Source organism: Vicugna pacos, chromosome 20 (genome assembly GCF_048564905.1).
Source record: "Vicugna pacos chromosome 20, VicPac4, whole genome shotgun sequence".
Lineage (NCBI taxonomy): Eukaryota > Metazoa > Chordata > Mammalia > Artiodactyla > Camelidae > Vicugna > Vicugna pacos.
The window spans coordinates 2,252,782-2,270,696 of NC_133006.1; the positions used below are offsets into that span (position 1 = coordinate 2,252,782).

The 17,915-nt window shown below is 39.2% G+C and overlaps 1 protein-coding gene across 2 annotated transcripts in view; it reads left to right on the top strand.

The window, feature by feature from the left end:
* LOC140687538 (trafficking protein particle complex subunit 9-like) overlaps positions 1–17,915 on the top strand; it is a 180,537-nt gene that overhangs the window by 141,419 nt on the left and 21,203 nt on the right. The window contains exon 3 of one of the 2 annotated variants that reach the window (XR_012061915.1): positions 12,825–12,853. Coding sequence is in view for 1 of the 2 variants with exons in the window: in XM_072944655.1 (XP_072800756.1) it covers positions 14,751–14,871 (121 nt within the window). In the remaining variant the exon portion in view is untranslated. Of the gene's footprint in view, positions 1–12,824; positions 12,854–14,750; positions 14,872–17,915 lie in introns of those variants that run through there. The other variant, XM_072944655.1, reaches the window with a different exon arrangement.

A 17,915-nucleotide genomic window follows, 5' to 3' on the forward strand; every position in this document is an offset into this window, starting at 1 on the left:
GAATTTATAGTATCTGCTCTTTGAGGTGAAGACCTGACAGACTTGAGTATTTAACAGTCTGCCTTGAATTGATATCTCAGATTCCTTTGTCAAAAGCAAACAGCAGAAATACAGAATTCCTTTAATGCCAATGTGACCTGGAATGAGTTTAGTCTCTGTGCCTCAGTGGCCTTATCTGTGAGTGGGAAAGATGATAACAGTGCTTCCCTCAGAGGAGCTGGTGAGGGGAGAGTCAGAAGCACAAATGGAGGACTTACAAAAGATGCTCTTGAATGACCGAATTTAGTGCTCTCAGCCTGGTGAGGCCTGAGGGGCAGAGATGTCAGAACAGAGCAGTCCTAGCCGGAGCTCGATCCGTGATGGAAGCTGTTATGATCAGTATCACCACTGTGCGTTATCAGGTAATTTTAAGACTTGGTAATATGAATTCTTGAATAATGTTAAAGGACTAGACATCTCAGATCCAGTTTACATAGTCCTCAAGATTTCTTCTGAGAAATGGATGGTTTCTTCCCCATCTTAAATCTGAGATGAGTCTCTAAAAAATTCTGTATTCCTCCATCTTTTTGCTTTAATTTTCCATTTCCTAAAAAACCATGTTTTTAAATGGAGTTAATGGGGACTGAACTGAGTGCCTCATGCATGTTAAGCACTTACTCTCCCAAATGAGGTATAATCTCCTCCGTGATTTTTGTTAAAATTTACTTTCTTAGTTTACAGAGTTAAGAGGCCTCTAATTCTTTTTCTGGAGACTTGTCCATGAACCTGTAAATCTATAATTAATGGACAAAATTTGGTTTATTAAAAAATCATTAGAATATTCTGCAATTCATCCAAAAATAAATGCTCATTGACTTAAAATGTTTCTCCTTTAAGGGGATTTCTCCTGTTTGGTCTAGCTTAATTTGTTAACAGCCATCCTCATCATCATAATGACCAAACTCACTGTGAGTGGACACCTACCTAAGGCTAAAATGTTTTCCTCATGTTTTAATTCATAGCAGGTGTTTGATTGTAGGTATCAGTGTCTCCTTTTTTGCAGCTGAGGGATTGAGAGATGGAGCAGCTTGTCCCAAATTACACGCAGCAGGCTGTGGCTAGCTCGGTGCTGGAACCCAGGCTGCACAGAATGCATTCTTAATTGCTCCTCTTATCAGCCTCCCGTTAAGTGGTTACCCGAACACCTGTGACTCCATAAACGGCCGAGTTTAGTGATCTCAGACTGATGAGGCCTTGAAAGGAGAGACACCATTGAGAAGTTGAGACAGAGTGGCAGAAATTAAAATTGTTCATTTTCACAAATTTTTAATTCTCAGGTAATTACATAAAAAGTTATTTTTTTTATTTTAGTGCTCTGTAAGCACTAAAAACAAAACATTAAAAATAATTATAGTGCAAAAGAGAAGTGAGCTCTTAAAGTCCAACCACTGCTAATGATGTTGCTTGTTTTTCTCTTGTGGCCCTTTTTGACAGAAATACTTACAAAGACTGAATTGGTTTTATGTAGTTTTAATATGGAAGAAAAGATTGTCAGTGAATATTGTAAGAAAAGTCTTTACTCTTTTCTTTCCTGTTGATGAATATGTACTTTATTTTCATGGCTTAAGTACATTTCCTCATTTGTGAAATTTGAGTAATATCGTTTAATTTGTCTGACTGTGAGAGGTAGATGCCTTGTATACAAAGAACCCAAGAGGTGCTTAATAAAAGTGTGTTGTCACAATGACAGATATTTTAGAAGGATCAACTCTGAATACTAAAGAGTGTCGCTTATTTCTGATACATATTCAATATGTATTTGTATGATATATTTGAATATGGTTTAAAGTAACAAGGATTCATTTTTTTTTTGGTGTAGTATGAAGTTTTAATGAAATCTGTATCATTCTAGTGAGACAGGGACTAGTTAAATTGCCTTAATCAGATGACCTTGAAGATTATTTACACAGAATATGTATTGTTACAAATCAGAATTTATGTTGCCGTGTAACCATCCACTCAGACATTTAAATTCGTGGGATTCTGACCAGATCCGTTAAGTTTAGTAAAATCCATATTGATCATTTTCAGGGAATAAGCTCCTCTATTTTGTGATTAAAGAAAATTTTGATTTTTTTCTACACTCTTAACAGGTTTAAAATATCAAAACATTGATTTGACACATTACTTTTTTAATAGAGAGAATAAAGCTCATGCTGTTTTATTATGTAAATAAATGTTTTTGTATGGCAACAAAATTGTATGATATCCTGGCTCTTTTAGTATTTTGCAAGATACTTAGATAACCTACTGTTGGAAAAATACAAACGTGAATTTTATGAATATAGGCCTAGTACAGATCTGTTGGTTTTTGCTACAGTGCAAGACATGAGGCATAGGAGAACTTTGCTGCTGATTGCCAGGAGGACAGATCCCATGTCTCAGTTTCCCCTCCTGTAAAATGAAGTGGCTGAACTGGATTCTTTCCTCTTCTAAGATGAGTTTCCATGAGCCTATATCTTCTGTTTATATTCAGGAGTATTAGCAATATCAGATTAAATACTGAATATCCCTCCTTTTCCCCGAATCAAAGTGCAGCATGTGCTATATAAGTTTTATTTATCTGATTCTCGTTACTGATCCTACAGGCAATTTTTGTGTTGCATCTTTCCTGGTAACCTGGAAGGTCATTTTACCCATAGGTGGCACTGTTGCACCTACTTACAGTCTTAACTTTCCTGTTTGTAAAAGGAGGCTTAAACAATGTTATTTTATTTTGATTACTTTACTTAATGCTTCAGAATAGCCCAATGTCCATTATGTCTGTCTAACTGGAAAAGTTATTCTGCTTATATCTTAGATTTATTCTGTCATCTCACTGTGAACATTTCAGACTTGCTGTGCAAACAATAGCAAAATCGGGCTTTTCTTCTAGTGTTAGAAACCAGTGAGCCGGGATTTTATAAAACAGCTAGAAGCGGCATCTGGAGGACCTTAAAGGTGAAAAGTGTATTGAGTTCCCTGAGTTTTGACCCCGCCGCTGTGTGTTAATTGGTGGTAGGAGATTTGGTACATATACGAAGGGGTGTAGTTTTTGATATGGTTTGCCTGCACGCGCTGCCACTGAGCCACTTGAGCCTGAGTCAGTTCGTTTTGAGTTTTTCCCTCGTCTGTGAGATGGGGGCATTCGTATCTGATTTGTAGAATTGTGAGAATTAGAAATTATGTGCAGTGTTTACCACAGTGTGTATGTCAAGAGGGCTCTTAAACTTTAGCTGCTGTTTTGTGTGAAGCCATCATTTGAGAGTCTTTGGCAATTACTAAGAAACAGGAAAATAAGAAGAGATGGTTTTATGATGAAAGATATTTGAGGAGGTTCCATAGTTCCTATACCCATAATTTAGCATCAGCAGAGTCAGAACTGTTACACAGTCGCCCTAAACCAACGTTAAGCCACAGAATTATTTGTTACTTCATATATTTTGGGGTTTAAGGAGATCCAATACTTATACATATGTTGTCTCCAGCAGCCTACTGAGAGATGACACAAAAGAGTAGACAGGCAATAAATGTCTTCTTTGTTACTGATGAAGCCACGTTCTCCATGAACTTCAAGGCTGTGGGAAAATGCGTGTCATGATACTGTGTCCCAGAAATACAGACTCACCCTGTCCCATGTAGCTCTGGGCCACAGCGAGCCTTCCCTTGAGAAGACCTGCCCTTTCATGCACAGGGCTTTCCTGACATGGAGCTGAGCATCCCGCGTGCTTCCCAATGGTGACCAACACTGGAGTGAAAGGAAGGGTTTCACATGCCCTGCTTGTCTCCCCGGACTCACACCTCACTCTGTTAGTGTAATAAGTGCTAGCTGTGGGCCAGGGGCCAGGGGTGTGAAGGGAGAAGCACCCTCCATGGCCCAGAGGAGTGGTTAGGAGACATCCACTCCCTCAGTTTAAACAGGTGGTTGGATGGAACATAAGGGTGCTCCCCAAGAGTGTGTAAAAGGAGAAATAAGGATTTTATTTGGGACTTAGGCTAGCCAGGAAACAGATAAGATGATTAGAGGGGAGACTTGTAAAACAATTTGATATTAAGTTGACATTTGTTGAACACCCAAAATGTGCTACATTCTTTTCTGAGCATTTTACAGAAATGAATCCTTCAATCTTCTCAACAAGCGAGTAAGGAAGGTTTGATTGTTATCCCAGTTTTACAGTGTGGAAATTGAGGCACACAGAGGGTAATTAAGTTGGCAAAATCACAGAACTAGTAATTGGCAGAGCTGGTATTTAAACCCTGGCTGTCTGGTTTTGAGGTTCCCAGAGATGGGCTTTGGGTGTTTAGCATTATCGACATCCCTGAATCTTTATACCTCTGTGCATCAGTTAGCCTAGAAAGGACAGGGAAAGAGTGTTACACAGGAGCTCATAGTCATTTCTTGGCCGCTGTCCACGGAGAGTGCACCGTGATTGGCGTTAATTGACTTCTGGGCAGTAGATCTGTTCGTATAATAGAAATATAGTCCATTGAATTAATCTAGAAACCCTTCCTGCTCCGTTTCTGTCCATGCTTGCCATGTGACTGCCTGCCCGTGATTGGGCCGTGGAGGAGAAAATGTACTCATGGTTGAACTCTGATATTTCAGTCTGGTTCATAGATTCACATCTTCTGTTACATTAAAAATTTAAGTTTCTGGTTTTCTTGCATCAGTGTCTCATGAGCTTGGTTAATGTGAAACCAGTCCATGGGAGCCCAGGGATGATGACGGTATAATTTCTGAGCACGTTGAGGCACTTCTACCCGTGCAGACGTGGCTGGAGGATGTCCAGCTTCCTCACTGATTTCCCCCAACAGCATGGTCCTCTCCCACCCCTGGATGTGAGGTTGGGAGCTCTCTGAGTAGGCCAGTCAGAGGTCGAGCCCACCAATCAGAAAATGATGAAGTACCTGGAAGTGGGTTTAATAGAAGACAAGGGCTTCCAGGTTGTCAGATGGGCTGTTCGAGTCCATTTGGTGAAAAGCTGTCCACTGTCTGTGGTTGAGCTACTTCTTTGCTGTTGAAAAGTCTGGAGTAGATGAAGGGATTTTAAAAAGCAGAAAGGAGTGATTTCAGGTGGTACGTCCACACCGGTGAGAAGTGATGAATGACCGCCTTTGTGAGTCATAGACAGTCTTACAAACTTCATAAACCAGCTTTAAAAGCTCTTCCATCTGAGTGCACTTCATATGGGGTCCAGATCATCACTGGTCGCACTGTGAGGGCAAGTAACTGATAATGACAGAAAGGACACGGAGGCATCAAAAAGGTCTCAGTCACTTTCCCTGTTTAAAGGATGCAGCACAGTGTAATATATTTTAGCTGGTTTTTCACTGAAAAGTTTTTAGTGTTTTCTGGGACTCCCCAGTGCCCCAAGGTTCCATGCAGCTGGGTGTCCCCTCAGTGCAGCTCTGTCAGCGCTTGCCCTGGGCTGACGCGGTGTCACGGGGAGCAGGACAGTCAGCGTCCCCGGCTCCTCCGAGCTCCGTCTCCTCATCCGCAGAGCCGGGTTTCTCATCCGTGTCTACTTAGTAGGGTTGCTGAGAATCACACGTGATGTTTCAGGTGTGACTTTTGGTTGTCTCTGTGATTGGCATATAGTTAATATTTGATAGAAACACTTGTTTTTTTAGTATAATTGTAGCACCTAGATTGCAGTGGTTTTTAGTCTGCATTTTTTATAACTTTATTCTTATTTTTAAATATGCACTTATTTTTATTTATTTTTTTTGGAGGTACTGGGGACTGAAGCCAGGACATTGTGCATGCTAAGCAGGTGCTCTACAACTGAGTAATACACACCCTCCTTTTCTGCACTTGAAGGTAAATATTGCTATACACAAAATAGCTCTTAAACACCATCATGGGACCTAGTCACTGTATAGACAATTGAACACGTATACTATTTCAATAGGAATAAATGTTTTTGAGACATACATTTCTGAATCTGTTAATGTGCTTAAAAACGATCATAGGTAGTGATAAACACGAATCTTTGATCCAGTTCTTCTTGGAGACTGTTTTGCCATCAAGGGAAATTACATTCTACAGAGAAGGCTAATTGGGTTTCTTTGATATTTAGATGGTTTAGCAGATGATGAAGGCTTTCAAAAGCTGACAGTTTTGTATTTTAAAGTAACTACAAAGTTACCTTCTACAAGTTGTTAAGTACTAAGCTTGTGAAGTGCCCAGTAATCCAGGGGGTATGTGTCTGTGTCTGTGTCTGTGTCTGTGTCTGTGTCTGTGTGAACGTTGGTGTGTGTGATTTCAGGAAGGTAGAAAGAAATTCCATATAGACTTCTGATACCTTTCTCCTCCATTTCAAGGTGTTGGCATATATTTACACTAATAAATTGATATTCAGTTGTCATTTGGCATATTGGGAATAAGACTTTCTCATACTTGTTTCAGAAGGATTAGGGAGCATGAGCTTAGGAAATGGGAGGAGATAGAGGCAGGGAGGTTCTTTAAACTTTGTGCAGAATTAGAAACAGTAACTTTTCTCTTTTCTTCTAAAGCAAACTGGCACTGAATTGTAACATACTATTACTCAGAATTGCTTTTCTGATCAGATACATGTACCTCAGATTTTTAAATGCAACATGAATGATGAAATGTGTTTTAGCAGTTATTTTTAAAAGTAGTCTCTTTTCAAGTAAAAGGCTATAGCCTGTTCTTTCTTCTAGCGGTACAAGAAATTCTCATTGTTCTGTTGCAATGATCTATGTGCTTACTTTCTTTTTTTTTTTTTCTTTAAGTGCTTTTTTCATTGTGGTTTGAATGAATGTTTAAAATTTCTGGATTTTGATCTTTAGAATATGCTGATTTCTCAGAACTGTTAAAAACCTGATTGTTCACTGCTCCTTGTTTGGTGGGGCACCCTATTGATTTCTGTTGTCTGTTAAAGAGTGAAATTCTTCCTCTAGCCTGCAGATCATTAAGTGAATGGTTTGCAGTGTGCCTTTAAAATTATTTGTATGCATTGAGCATGTTTGTCCAGTGAATTTTAAATTGACTCATTGTAATGACTTTGATTTGATTCTGTGTCTTTTGCTCCTCTCCACAAGAATTTGAATTCTCTGTTGCATTTTGTATACGTGTTCTTAACAGGGGAAGAAATTTTGCATTTTTTACAGAGGTGGGTTTTCCTATCCCCTCTGAATGCCTTCTAAAATTGATACAATAAAAATCAGTTACTGCAGTGCATAAATATTTCATAAATTATTTTTTGGCATAATCAGAAACAATGACCAAGAATGATAATAAAAAATACGAAAACCTTCCTTCCTTTGAAGAATAGAAATCAGGTAGTCAGGCTCCCTCATGCTTTGTTCCTGACACACTTAATCTCATGTCATTGTGTATCATGATTTGGAGATGGTATTGTTTCAGGTTTATAGATTTTTGTTTTAACATTTGTGTTGAATTCTTTCTCCAGGCTGATGTTTCCTGTTGGGTTTGTGGAAAGAGTAGAAGGGAAAAAAATACTTTGTTTTGTTTTCAGGAGGCCTGAGTTGATGGGAAAAGAGTTGAGGGTGGGCTGAGGAAAAGAGTGACACTCCCTCTCCTCCTGGTTGAAATTGATAAACAAAGAAATCAATTAAGTATATCGATATTTGACCAAAGGAAGTTAGCGAGCCCAAACTGGCTAGAAATGCACAATGGAAATTACTGAATTCAGCTTCAGAATGAGGTGCTTTACCAAGTAGAAGCAGCTTAGAGCAATCAGAAAATCAGTAATATGATGAGATATAAATGGAATATTATATCTTTTATTGCTGAAACTTTTCTACGTTAAGTTGTGTAGAGCTAAAATTAAGTTTCAATCACCAGGAGTTAAGAGAGTGAGTGGTACTTTAGGATCGTTATTCACGGATGTGCCTAGACCCTGATAGAGTGGCTGAAGATGGCAGGAAAAGACCCACATCCAGGATTTTCATCCTAGGGTGTCCTCCATAATGGTTCCATGTGGAAGCAGATGATTGGTTTAACAAATTGTAACACACACCAGTCGCCTCTGAATTTTAAGAAGAAAAAATATGCTTTGATACTGCTTTACAAGCAAGTTCCTGTGCATCCTCACTCCAGACTCCTTACCTTAAAAAGCAGAGACAATGCTTTGCTTGTGTAGTTGAGGTTTTAGATAGCACTCTGCTGGTTGTAAAGCAAGGACCGAGACCCTCAGCTATAAACGCTGGGCTTGTGTGTTGTTAGATAATGTATTATCCCCAAAACAAGGACCTGGCTGGTCTGGTGGTCTGCTTTTTAATGAACATATCTAAAAATGTATCTTGTTCCCCTCACCCCATGACTTCCCTAAAGATACACTAATCCTTTGTACTCATTGTGTATTCTACAATCTCTGCCTCATCCTGTCTTTCCCGAATTTCCTCCTTACTATCTCACAACTGTTAACGAAGTTTTCCTTTGATTATACCCTATAAATATGGGAGCATTTGAGAGGCTCATGGAGATGGCTCCCTAATCCCTCTCGATTTCTTGACTTTTTCCACAGAGCCTTGAATAATCATTCCTTGTCGGTAAGACTTCTTCCAGCCAGAACCCACAGTTCCAGGTGAGAAGGATGCAGGCTTTATCTCTCCTACCGGAGGCAGAGACAGAAGAGAATTGAGATATGCTCCCCCGTGATCCCTTCCTGCCCCAGGTCTACTGCAGTTCACCTGTAGCCTTCTGGCCTCTGCTCAGAGGGCCTCTGTCCCAGGACAGACCTCAGCGTTTTCTTCCCTTGTCAATATTTCCTGTGCCTTTCAGAACTTGGTCTCTTCTCTGCAATTCAAACCTGGCAGATGTGATGGTGGTCAGCGTGCTGGTGGGCAGTCCTTTGGGGACCCCCAGGAGCCATGCTGATTCTCCTTAGTCTCTCAATCGGGGTTACAGAACAGTCGAGCACCGAAGGAAGCCCATTCTCGAGATGTCAACAGAGCATTTCATCACTTTCATTTTATTTTTCAATTTTTGGTGGAGAAATTATTTGTAGTGAACTGTTCCAGATATTTGCCGCCTGCTTTCCTCATCACCATTCCTTGTTGTCTCTGGTGCTAGTTTTATAAACCAGGTTTCTTCTCTGGTCATTTCTGGCAGCTGGGCTTGCCGAATCCTTGATCTGTATTTGAAACAGAATGCTTCCTCGTGATGTCAAGGTGATTTTCCTATTTCTGAATATTTCGTGTACACTCAGCAACTGTTTCAAGTGAAATGCTCTTGTCCAATTTCGGTTAACTCACATTTGCTGATCTCCTGCTTTCATGCTGAGAGCAGTTTCTTTTTCCTCTAATAAAAGTTAGCAATTTGCATTTACTATGGAAGATACTGGCCCAAGGTCCTTTTGTTCTTAAGAGTTTTAATACAATTCACCCATTAAAATGTACATCGGTTTTTACTCTATGCCCAGAATTGTGCGTCCCATTCAATCTTAGAATATTTTCATCCCCCCAACAGGAAGCCCTGTACGCATAAACAGACATTCCCATCTTCCCCATCCTCCCCCAGCCCCAAGGAGCCACTTTTCTCTCTGTGGATTTGCCTGTGCTGGACATTTCATGTAAATCGAGTCACTTCATATAAGTGGAAACGTCTATTGTGACTGACTTCTTTCACACTGAGTAACGTTTTCAATATTTGCTCATGTTGTGGCCTTAGTCACTATTCTATGCTATGCTATTGTTGAATAACATTCCACTCTATGGCTGGGCCCCACTGTTTACCCATTCATCAGGTGATACGCATTTGGGTTGTTTCTGTTTTTGGCTGTGATGAGTAATGTCGCCGTGAACACTCATGTGGTATTATTTATGTGGATATTTGTTTTCAGTTCTCTTACGTGTGTGCCCAGAGAGCAGAATTGCTGGGTAAGTCAGAAACGAAATGTTCAACTCTCTGAGGCCCTGCCAGGCTGTTTTCCAAAGTGGCCACGCTGTGTTACATCCTCACCAGCAAGGGCTGCGTGCTCCACTTCCTCTGTGTCCTCTTTAGTGCTTGTTACGCTTTTTTTTTTATTATACCCTATTGTAGTGAGTGTGAAGCGGTTTCTCCTAGTGGTTTTGACTTGATTTCCCTAACAGCTAATGGTATTGAACATCATTACATTGTGCTTTATGGACATTTGTATATTTTCCTTGAAAAATACCTTTTCAGATACTTTATTAACCTTTTAATTGAGTTGCCTTTTTATTGTTGAGTTGTAGGGTTTTTTTTTTCTTCATTTTGAGATACAAATTCCTTACCAGATAAGTGATTTGAAAAAATTTTCTCCTCTGTGTTGTTGTTTCACTTTCTGGATGGTGCCCTTTGAAGCAAAGTTTTAAATTTTGATGAACTGCAATTTGTCTCTGTTTTCTTTGTTTCTTGTGCTTTTGGGGTATTATTTAAACTCTGAGGTATTTTATTTAAGCTTTTATATATAAAATAACTTAATTCTTAGGACCGTTATAGGAGATGGGTGCAGTTGTTGTCCCCAGTCTATGGATAGGAGACTGAGATGCAGAAAATTTCACTGAAATGTCAGTGTCACATCTACCTAGTGCTGTGGGATTTCAGACCCTCATGTTTGTCCCCAGCATTTGTGATCTTCTCCACCATGCTCCACTACTGCCTGGAATCGTTAATGAAAATGACTTTCATTTTTTGATTTCTTGTTAGTTTGTTTTCTCATTGGGGACCTCATCTCCTTATTTTCCTTTCGGATATCAGTGTAGATTTATTTTAGGTCTCATGTAGGCAGAAGCATTGCTATCAGTTAACTTCTTTATTACTCACTCTCCAGTGATGATTGTTGCTAGTTGACCTAACCAAGTCATGCTTAAGTCTTTCCTGCTAATGACACTAAAAACAGTCATGACTTATAGAATGCTCAAAGAAAGTACTTGATTGATTTTATTTTGCTACCCAAACAAACCAATCAAGTAAAAACCCCAGTGTTGACACAGACTATAAGCCCTCCAGAATAGGATCACTGTCTTCCTTCTGTTTCATTTATTTGGTCACAGTGTCTGGATAGTGACTTGCTGTCCAGCAGTTTTGTGAGGATATGGTGCTCGTGAATCATTGTAAGCACAGAATTTTGACAGCAGACTGTGTTGTTCATTTCACAAGGGAAAAGATAATATAGAAATACTGCTCAGATCTATTTTAAAATTAAGCTTGGAATTTTGAGAAGAATTCAAGAAACCATACAAAGCTCTTTTTCACTAATTTTAGATCTATCTTAGACACATATGGTTACATAGCAGAGTAAGTTTTCAAGTACATTTGACAATAGGAGTGTAATATTGATTATTTGTTTTAGTTGAAATATTCTACCTGGGATAAAGTAATCAGTGCCCATAAATGAACAAATATGTTTGTATTTCTATGCAACATGGGAGCAGAGTTCATGTTTCTATATAATATGTATGACTGTGTGTTTTAATCTGTCTGTCAGTGTTTTTGTAGTTTTTCAGCAATGTTGTAACTTCAGAATTCTTCTAACATATTCACTCCCGATACTACTGCAGTCTGTACTGTGTATCCTATCTTATGCATGGGATTCCACTGTCCCCTCAGTGAGGAATTTCCTCTGCTATTGAGCTAGTAGCAGAGTTAAAGGAACAGTGATTTCAAGGCCTTTGCTCTCCACGTGTTCGCAGTTTCCTGTCAATCACGATTTTCTCTTTCTTGTGTTTTCATTGTGCAATTAGAATTTTTGAAAATAATTATTAATATGTTTCACCAGTCTCCCTAGAAATTTGATGTGTTTGTGCTTTTCAGTTTTCAATTTATGAAAATTGTAAATGCAGACTTGTTTTTAAGTAGTCCTTTTTCACTAGATATTTGTTTACCTCTTTATAGTTAAAATAATTTTCCCCAATGAATGAATCGGTGTGCATGTTTTAAAAGATACTTTAGTTTTTATTTTTCTTATTCTAACAGGTATATTCGTTGTACAGAATTTAGAAAATAAGGATAAACACAATAATACCTTAAAAATGGCCTCTAATCTCACTTGTAGATACAGTTGTAATGTTTGAAATTGAGAATTACAAGTCCTCTCACTTTGTTCTACTCTTTCAGGTACGTTTTGGTTACTGAGACCCTCGAATTCCCATATGAATTGTAGCAGAAGCTAGTCAGTTATTGCTGAGGAGCCCGCTGGGATTGTGATCAAGACCACGTTGTATGTGTGCTTCACTCTGGGGAGCACTGCCATCCCAAGAATATTGTCATGTGATCCAGGAATTTGCGTGGTTTGTCTTTCCAGGTATTTAGGTCTTCTTTAATTTATTTCAGCAATGTGTATGGTTTACATAGTATTATTTTACTTTAATTTTTGCATTTATACTGAGGACAATTGTGCAAGGTACCAAGATTAGAATTGTATTATAGCCCCGCAACTTGCTGCCACCATGGACGCTGTGGTCTCTCTTTGCCCTTTGTAAAATCTCGCACAAAATAGGACCTAAGTAACTCTCTCTTGAAAGAATGATTATATGATTGCTGGATGACGCTTGAGAGTCCTTGTGATGATGTCTTTTTCCCAGACTTTCCCCTCTTCTTAAATATGCCCTTTCTCTTCCTTTCCTCCAGCCTGAGTTTCAGCCTGCCTGTGGCATTGATTTTCCTTGTCTGTGGACTCTTCTTTTCACTAGTTCATGATAATGTTACATGTCGGCTGTGGAAACTTGCTAGATGTCAAGAAAGAGCAAATCCATTGCATGCTAGTATTTTTAGAGTGTGTTATTGAATTATCAATTGAAATTAAATCAGGCTGACCCATTGAGCCATCCCCTGAGCTCTTTTCGCCTTCCTACAGGTGATACTGCTCTCGTTGCTGCATGTGCCCTTCCCCCAGACTTAGTTTTGGAGTTGAGTAAATCACCATCACTGGAGCCCTCTCTTTAAAAGATGAAGAGAACATTTGCTCCTTCTCCCTGCTTGGGAACTTGGATGAGATGAGGTAACAGATAAAGAATGAAGCCCCACCTCATTCTGACCACTGCTCTTTCCGTTCATTTCTCCAGGGGAAGAGTACAATTCAAAAATATAAAGATTGTGAGCTAATGAAATATACAAGACAACCGATCATTTATTAAATACACTTTCATGCCAGAAACAAATGTATTATACACACAAAAAGCACATAAATTACGGTAGTACTGTGGTTACAAACGTGGGCCGAGTTCGAGTCCTGCTCTGGAGTGACAAGTCCTGTGAAATGGAGAACTTGTAGGTCGGCTTAGCCTCTCCCGGACTTTTTTCTTTCCTGCAGAGACAGGGCTCGCTAGTCATCCCTCCCCCGTAGAGGTGCTGTGGGTTGTAAACGACGCGCGTGGGCAGGCCAAGCACAGCTGCTCGTTCCTCGTAAGTGCAGGATAGCACAGCTTTTGCGGTTACGGCTTTATGATCGCACCGTGTAGACCCTCAGTGCTCCGAAGGGATGTCTTGTGGATTGGAGATGGGATTCTCACTTCTGTAAATACCCAAAGATTGTGTTATTGAGCCTTGCTGATATAAATCTATTCTTTAGAAAGTACATAATGTAGATATATTTTTCAAACATGCATGCTTTTTTTCTTTTATTATTTATACTTCTACCCTCTCATCACGTGGTGTGACTTTTGATGGAATCCAGGAAACAGTCCTAAGCCACCTGCCTCTTCACACTTCTTCGTGATGGTTTTCTTCCTTGACTAGAAGAGGGTTTTGCATAGGAAATTTTGTTTGCTCCCCTTCTCTTGGAGTCTCCCTGTTTGTCTGCCCATCTCTCACCTGTCCATCTGTCCATTTCTCTACCCACTCATTCTTCTGACTTGTTCCAAGAAGCACTTCAGGCAGCTTACAGAAGAACAGATACCAAATAAACAGGTGAGAAAATGGGGCCAAGTTCACAAATTGAGGCTCGGAATTGAGCATGTGTGAGAGGTGCAGGCGTGAGATACACGCCTCTGCCTTGTGACTTATAAGATAGACAGCATCAATGTGCCTGAGGCTCCCAGCACACCCAGGGAAGCAGGGTTTGTGGGAGATGCTCACTGGCTGTGAAATAAATAAGTGGCTTAGGAGAAGCCCAGCCTTTCCAAATACTAAGACTTAGGAGAATATTTTGAGTGTCTTCCAAAATCTGAGTATTGCATCTTTTCTTTTTCAGAGTTTTATGTATAGTTGGTTAACATTCTATACCTGGAAATTTCTCCAAAACTGCTGCCCACGTGAGTCCCATGACTCGGGAATGGGGTGGTTCTGCTCATTGACGGGTGTTGGCCAGAAACGGAAAATGACAGCCTCCAAGGAGCCTGGGATTAAGCAGTTATGTTTTGTCAGTGCTGTAGATTTCAGAAAATGCTTTTACCGTTTCTCTCCATCTGAGGAAGCAGCGTGCTCTCTTCCCAGCATCAGGAGTTCAGGGTCTTGGGATGGTGGGGGCTGACTGCACTGCCGTAAAGACAGCTGAGCTAGTCACTGCATGTGTGGTGCTTTCACGTAGTGCATTTCATGTTTTTTAAAAGGTTTCAACATGTAGTTAATTAACTGAGTTAATTAACATTTAATAAATATGAGGCTTTTTTGAAAAGACAGTTATAGGCAGAATATAAGTTGTGAACACTTTAAAAATGGCTTCATTACTGAAATTTCAGTAAGGAAGATTCAGTTTATCTTATTTACGCCTCTCTTTAAAAGTAACAAAGAAACAAGACAGAAAAAGCAGAGGATGATTTCTGTTCTTCCTCTCGGCTTGCAGGTGCCCTCACCTTCAGTGGCATCCATCCAGACACCAGCACTGACACTGGCCGTGCTCAGAACTGCCTCAGCCCTGAAGACACATCTGACAAATGGAAGGGGGCCGCGCCCTGTTACAGCAGGTGCTCTCACTTTGTGGGTCCTTATGTAACTGCGCGGTGTTATTCAGGATCGCCCTTTCTACACTGTGTGACGGTGCTGCGGTGTCTCCTAGTTATTTGTTTCTGTAACTACTCATGTATTTTTTCCAATGTGTGGTACTAGACATCTAAAAATGCATTTTTCAGATGAAAAATAATGTGTATTTAATATAAAAGTCTGAAAAAAGAGTCAAAAGGGTCTATCCTGGTCCCAGTACTCAAAGATAATAATTAACACTTTAACATCTATTTTCTGTTCTTTTCATCAGTGTGTATCAGCTCTGTCATAAAAACCAGCGAGCACTGTGTGCCTGTTTACTGTGTGGAGACCTCCATTTTCCATTCGGCTTATTACACATTTTTCTACAATATTCTATCTCCCCTGACATGATTTTTAATGACCAGTATAGCATTCTGTTTTGTGGAGGCATCGTCCATTTTACTTCGTACTTAAGTAAACTTTTAAATTCCAAGTATACTTAATTGAAATTCTGAAAAGAGAACTGTGGTGGTACCGAAAGTCCCCTACTTCCCTTCCCCTTTTTTCCTGAGAGTAAAAGCTGCTGACAATGTGGAGTATATATTTCATGACCTTTATGCCTTTGTCATATATATATACACACATACATACACGTATATGAGAAATCTATGTATATGTGTGTGTATATATGCTTTATTGAAAAATAAGGCCATACTATATGTTTTCTGTAGCTCGGTTTATTCACTAACGTATATATCATAGACCTCCTCCCACTCCAGACTCACCCGGTCCTTTCAGATAGAGTAAAGGGGTCTCCTGATGTGCAGGTTTGGTCTCTTGTGTAACGACACCTTTCGTGGGAGAGTACTGTGGACAAGGCCTTGGACCACGCTGAAACGCTGCAACTTTAGTGCCCACAGCTCTCCGTGATTTACCGCATCATTGTCTTGATGGTGAACACTTAAGTTTTCTCCATTTTCCACTGTCAGAAAGGGTGTTTGACTGGCATCCTTCTTGTACAAACATTCCTGTGATCTTGTATGAGTATTCCTTTAGCTAAGGTTTCTGGAAATTTAGTTCTTGGATGTGACAACTTCATACATCACAGGATGCTTTCAAGTGAATCTTGAAATTCCTTCTCCTGTGGGGAATGAAAAGATGTAGAATAACTTATGTAACCAATTCTCTATCGCTGGATATGATTTCACTTCAGCATTTCTTCCCACCATTGTAAACAGTGCTGTGCAAATGTTCTGATGAGTACATCTTTTTGAATTGATTTTTTCTAAATGTAACGATTCCTAAAAGTGGAGTTCAGCCTGTGTGCACACACGTTTTTCAGAGTTTACATATCCATTGACATGTCATCCTCCAAAAGATCGCTCACAGTTTGTTGTCTCAAATATGGACACTAGCTATAATATCTTTTAAACATATTTGCCAATATGACGAGCAAAATGATTTTCATTATTTTAGTTTGCACTTGATGACCAGTGAGGTTTTGAGCATTTTTCACTCATTAGCCATCTGACTTTTAAAAAGTGAATGTTCCCTTTTGTCCTTTGCAAACATTTAAGTGGGGGAGCTTCTTGCTGCTTTGTGACAGCTCAATGTGTATTATGAACATTAACCCCTTGTCTTCATCAACATGTATCAGAGAGCTTTTACTTGTCATTTCTTGCCTTTCATTTTGTTCAGTAGGTTCATTATTGTTGTGGCCCAAAATAATCTTAAGATAGTAAATGTCTTCTTTTTGGGTTTTATTCTTAGTAATGCTTTCTTATAATGGTATAAATTTCTTCTGTAGGTTTTTTTAATCTCTAAGATGGAGATGATAATGGTACTTGTTACAGTGAGGAGAAGCTGAATTGATATGAGCAAAGAGTTGTATTTGCTCTTATTAGTACTTTCTAATATTTACATCATTTTCTGTAATTTTTCTTGTGGTCATTTTGACAGGAATAGAATTTGTTTTTTCCAGGTATTCTCTGATTGTAACAAGACAATTATTAAATTCATACTTTGCTTTTTAATTTGAAATCCCACTTGTAAAAAATACTTATGTATACTAGAGTCTCTTTTTGAGCTCATGATTTATTTCTGTCAATCTTACTTTCTTACTCTAGCACTATATCTTACATATTGTAAAAATTTATTTAATATATTACAGTGCGAATTTTTTGATTCTTTTTTCGATCCCTAAATTTCTTGGCTTGTATTATGACTTTATTATTCCTGAAGAATTCTAATATAATTTTTTCAAGTTAAAAAAACCAGATAAGTGTTGTCATGGGATTTTTTAGTAATTTTGAATTATCTTTAGGAGAACGTACATCTTTAAAACTGCTTTCCTCCATACAAAAGGTTGATGTCTCTACTTTCACACTTTTACTTTACCCCTCAGTACAGTCCTGTACTTTCTCCATGTACAACATGGGCATTGTTTTTGAGTTTATTCCAGATTATTGTTGATGTTTTTGTTAATTTTTTAAGTGAGAAATTTTTGCTATTATATTTTTTAACTGTTAAAACTGACACCTAGGAAGGCAGATTCGGTTTGTAAATACTCACTTTGTAACTTCTCATTTAAAATTGTAAGTATTAAGTACTTGTTAAAGAATCCTTTCTTTTCTGTTTTTAAAAATTTGTTTCCAAGATTCTCAAAATGGTCATAGCTAAGTAGTATAGGTGGGGAGACAGATGGAGAGAGGTAGTGTGGCTCATGTACAAACTGTGAGCACTTTCATGGCTGCCTTTATGCTGGAAAAGCTGATAAACAGTCCAGCTTAAACCAGGGTGGCTTTGTATGCACTTGAAATCCAGCTTTCCTGCCTGTATGGTGAAGCCTGGTAAGCGTGGCAGGTAGATGATCAAGGTCGAATGGAGGTTATTGGCTGCACAGAGCACTGTGTCTGAGAATTGGAGACCATCGCCATGGGAAATGCTTGGTGCCAGGAACAATGCAGAGGAGCTGGGGAACCTTGTGTTAAGGATTTTCCAGCCCTGGGAGTGGGAATATCAGACTCTGCATTCAGATCTGAGTTTG